This window comes from Penaeus monodon, chromosome 19 (assembly GCF_015228065.2).
Source record: "Penaeus monodon isolate SGIC_2016 chromosome 19, NSTDA_Pmon_1, whole genome shotgun sequence".
Classification (NCBI taxonomy): Eukaryota; Metazoa; Arthropoda; class Malacostraca; order Decapoda; family Penaeidae; genus Penaeus; species Penaeus monodon.
This window is the reverse complement of record NC_051404.1, coordinates 35,346,748-35,351,093: the sequence shown is the minus strand read 5'-3', so window position 1 is coordinate 35,351,093 and position 4,346 is coordinate 35,346,748. Positions and strand designations below refer to the sequence as shown.

General features: G+C 34.6%; 1 protein-coding gene across 2 annotated transcripts in view; it reads left to right on the top strand.

Moving 5' to 3' along the window:
* The window catches only part of LOC119585194 (CDK5 and ABL1 enzyme substrate 2-like), a 16,879-nt gene that overhangs the window by 6,979 nt on the left and 5,554 nt on the right, over nt 1-4,346 (top strand). The window contains exons 2-6 of one of the 2 annotated variants that reach the window (XM_037933843.1): nt 537-670; nt 885-1,080; nt 1,280-1,412; nt 2,519-2,723; nt 3,713-3,796. In XM_037933843.1, the coding sequence (XP_037789771.1) occupies nt 537-670; nt 885-1,080; nt 1,280-1,412; nt 2,519-2,723; nt 3,713-3,796 (752 nt within the window). The remainder of the gene's footprint in view (nt 1-536; nt 671-884; nt 1,081-1,279; nt 1,413-2,518; nt 2,724-3,712; nt 3,797-4,346) is intronic. The other variant, XM_037933844.1, reaches the window with a different exon arrangement.

Genomic DNA, 4,346 nt, shown 5'->3' with positions numbered 1-4,346 from the left:
GGATATGTAGGTCAGTTGTAGCTATGAAATATATAAACACTTATTGGTGAAGGCAGTAGACATAGATAAGAAAAAGTGGGCCAGCCATGAAAATTAGTCTACCTCAACAAGTCCAGCAGGTAATTTTACGCCTAGAAATTAATATCATTAATGTGAAAACTGTGAAATGTGAAATGGGAAGTAATTCCAGCTAAGAAGTAATGAAATGTGTCCAAGATTTTTTTCTTTTCTTTTTTTGCTGCTGTAGCAATAGATAATATATATTGATAATAAGCATTATTCACCATGACTCCTTATTACATAAGAAAGTTATCTATATCACCTCCCTGAATTTGTGATCATGGAAGAAGGCCCTAATTTCAAAACATGAATACTCGTTATTATGTCCTATTTCATTGATTCCTTTTCATGATATACACAGTTTATGAAAATACTATATATCCAAATCTTTTTATTTAAGTATAAGTTCACCTCTTTGCATTTACATATGTTTTGGTACCTGTGTGCATTACCAATTTATTACTATTATTTTTCAGGACAAACACAAACAACTCAGAGCTTGGTGACCGTCCAGGTGTTCTAAAGAAACGCATGGGTCTGCATCACCATCCGTTGGTTGATAAGACACAGTGCTTTAGCAGTAATGAAAGCTTAGGAGCTCCAATACCAAGTAAGCATGAAAACAAGGGCTGAGTATCAATATCATTCATTCAACCGTTTTCTTGTTTTTTATTATAGTGATTGATTATTATTTTTTGTATATATTCAGGAAATATATCTAATGCCAGAGATCTTATTTAGTTTATTGGTATTTTGAATTGTTTTAAATTTTTGTATGCGTATTGGTAATCTTTCAAGGTGAATCATCTTTTGATATTTTTCAGATATTGGAGGAGGAAGAACCAGAAAGTTATCCAGCAGTGTGTCAGATACATCAGGGCCCCCCAGCAAAGAGGTCAAATTTATGAAGACAGGACACGATCTACAAGTCCGAGATGAGCGAGTAGTTTTGATATCATCCCACAAGATACCTTTCCACATCTTTTCCTCACTACCATACAACAAATCTAAGCTGGGAGGGTGAGTCAGTGTAGTTTTTTTGTCAGAATTCCAGAGAGAATGTGAATGAATAGACAAATGAAGGAATCATAGTGGGAATGTGTTGAGTGTGTGTTCACAGGAGTGAATGTGTGGTTTGGTAATGGTCCATGTTATGGCATGTCTGTAGCATGTGTGTCTTGTTTGTCTATTCTTGTATTGACGTTATGCTATATTTTAGACGAAATGACCATCATGGAAGAGGTGAAAGTGGACGGCGGCGTCATCCATCAGGGAACCGACCCCTCTCCACTATCAGTGACAGTGTGGATCCTGCTTATATTCTAGGATTAGATCGTTCAGATGAAGTTGGGGTAAGAAGAAAAAACCTTTTACTTGTATGTCCAGTTGTGTTAGTCATGTATGGCATTTTCTCTTCTTGCCTTTAATTGTTTTTCTTCCAGTACAAGTAATCAAGGATTGTGGCATTTATATATGACTTGAAGTGATGAAGAATTAGTAAAATGTAACTTTGAAACTAATGTGGAGTTAATATTGCAAAATAATATTTTCCATCTTTGTTTCCACTCTTTGGTGGATTGGAGAATGTAGAAGTGATGGCATAATTTTCAAACATCTATTTGGAAATTATATGAAAAGGACAGTATAACATATTTCATATAGTCTGGTACTGATTCGAGGCAGAATGGGCATTTAATATAGCTATAGAAAATTATATTTACTACTGCTACTTTGTATCCCAAGGAATCATTGCTTGATATAGCAAAATTTTGAAATGGTCTTGTTCTATTAAAATAGATTAGAGGCATGATGGATGCTTCATATAGATATTGAAAAGCATATCTTTTATGACCACATTGGCTCTCAAGGAACCATTGCTTCTTTTTTCACTTTGACAACCTTTTCTTTGAGTGCATGAACCTGGTCATGTTCACTGTTCTTGCTGATGATACTACACTCTCAGATAAGGGGCATTATTTATTATTGTTTGATTTATAATCCATTGTATTACATTTTTCCAAGCACTGCTAAGTTAAGAACTGGGTGGAAGATCAGGGAAAATATAAGATAAATTTTCATACAAAGCTTGTAAAAGAGTTTAAAAAGATGTATGTGTTGTAAGTGATACTATAAAAAGGTACTCAGTTATTGGAATCACTAGGTTTTTAGTTTGTTTTCTTAAGATTTATCAGTGTTTATAGCTAGGAGGTTGATCTAGTGAGTAATACGGAGGAAGTAATATTTTTCATAGATATCAAGAGATTAAGGATTAGAAATTAAGATTGTAAACCTGATTGATTATCAGAGATTACAACTTGATATGATAACCATGTGCTAACCAGAATGCATAATTTATTTTGGTTAATATAATTCATTATCCATTTTTATGGTCTTGTAGTTTGTAGTACACTTTTTGACCTAATCAAGAAAGGTTTGATCATCCCTGTTTTTTCAACAGGAGGTGTCATACAGTGAACTTCTGGTTCCATCTCGGAGTTTCTTCTGCAAGCCTCGACGTCAGCAGTCAGAGCACATAGAACTTGGTGACCCAACGGAGCGTTGTATGCATCCAGGTGTTGCTCGGTGTTTCAGCTATGAACCAGCAACACACAAGGCCACTGCACATTATATTCCACACTCACCCCATGGACATTATGACAAAGGTACAGTGGGAATGTCCTTATAATTTTTTCCTAAGGGTCTGAGGTCTATGCTTGCTCTGTTTTTGAGTGTAGTTTGGTTAACCTATTTCAGTAACCAAGTGTAGTTTACAAGTAATTTGCCAGTTTAGAAGGTATTTCAGAAGTCTTTGAATGAGTCAGTCACAGTGGTTTGTTATTGATGTAATATATGGTTTTCATTATTTAGTTGAAATGATAAGCTAAAGTAGATCATTGCTAGTTAATAATATGGAAAGGCAACATATATTCTCAGTAAGTATGACTTTAATTATGTAAATAGTTCTCTCCAGATACTGCTTCAAAATAATATAGGCTGGAGTCTGTGGCTAACATGGTCTTATTCTTTAAGACCCTGTTTGATATATGGATTCCTTGACTTTACAAAGAGTGGATTAGGTTGAATAATGTTGACCTATGTTTTTTGACACTGTGACAGAGGTCATAGACTTAATATCTCTTGCAGTATACAGGAAGAGGTATGTTGTTAGCTTTGTGTTATAATCCCTCCCTTTACCATAAGTGCAGCAGAATCCTATATGCATTGTCACTATCACAGTGGGGTCAGAGTATATGGAATGTTTATTGCTAATCATATTTTCACTTTCAATTAACTGGAATGAAATGCAGGTGAAGTGATGAAAAGATTTCTGCTGTATCTTTCCTTATTGAAATGAATTGATATTTTACTTTTTAGAGAATAACTTTGTTGTTGCCATAAATCAAGGTCATGACGTAGACTACTTCAGCTGTCTGCATTATGCTCTTTTTTATAATTTGCAGTCTTGGTTTTCTTTTAGTCAATTCATTTTAAAAGTTGGCTATATTTTATTTTGACTAGACATGCTGCAATGGCTTCTTTTTAGCCTGCTTTATAAGATTAGAATACAGCCAGGATATGGCATCTGCCCTGTTATTCTCAAAATTAAAATTGTTGTAGGAGAACCTGACTAGCCAAGTACTAACTGTTACAGGTGTGGTGTCTGGCTCTTCTACCATGGCCGGCTCTTTGACCTTGTTGAGAGCATTAGAGACGGGTGAACACATGAGTAGAAAGGGTACCAAAAATTGTTGGTTTTTGAACTGAATGTCTTATGTGGAGAGTTCCTGTGCTTGTAAATCTCACAACCTTCTCTCATTTATGCTTCTCTGTCCTCACCGTACTGAGGACTATACTAAGGACTACTACTTCCTAACATAACTTAGTTCTGACCTGTGGCCTCAGTGGGAACTCTTGAACACTTAGCTGACTGGATTGCTAATGCTCACGGCTTCTAAGGTGGACTTGCATGGAGTATCATATAACACTGTAAATCTAAAGCATTGGATGGATATTTCACACTTTTCACTTTTTTCTCTTGAGTCTGTTATATGTTCATAGATTTTTTCTATTGTCATTGGAAATCTCTTGGAGTTACTTGATGTTTTTTTGTGTTTTCAATAGTGTGTTTTCCTTTTTTCATGTTTTTTTTATTTAAACTGCATCTAATGTAAAGTAAAGCATTTTTTTTTTATGTGTTACATTTTGATGGAAATATGTTTTTGTTTTATCTATATATGTTAATGGATTTATAATATGATTAAACAGCAAGATTTTATAAAATAGGG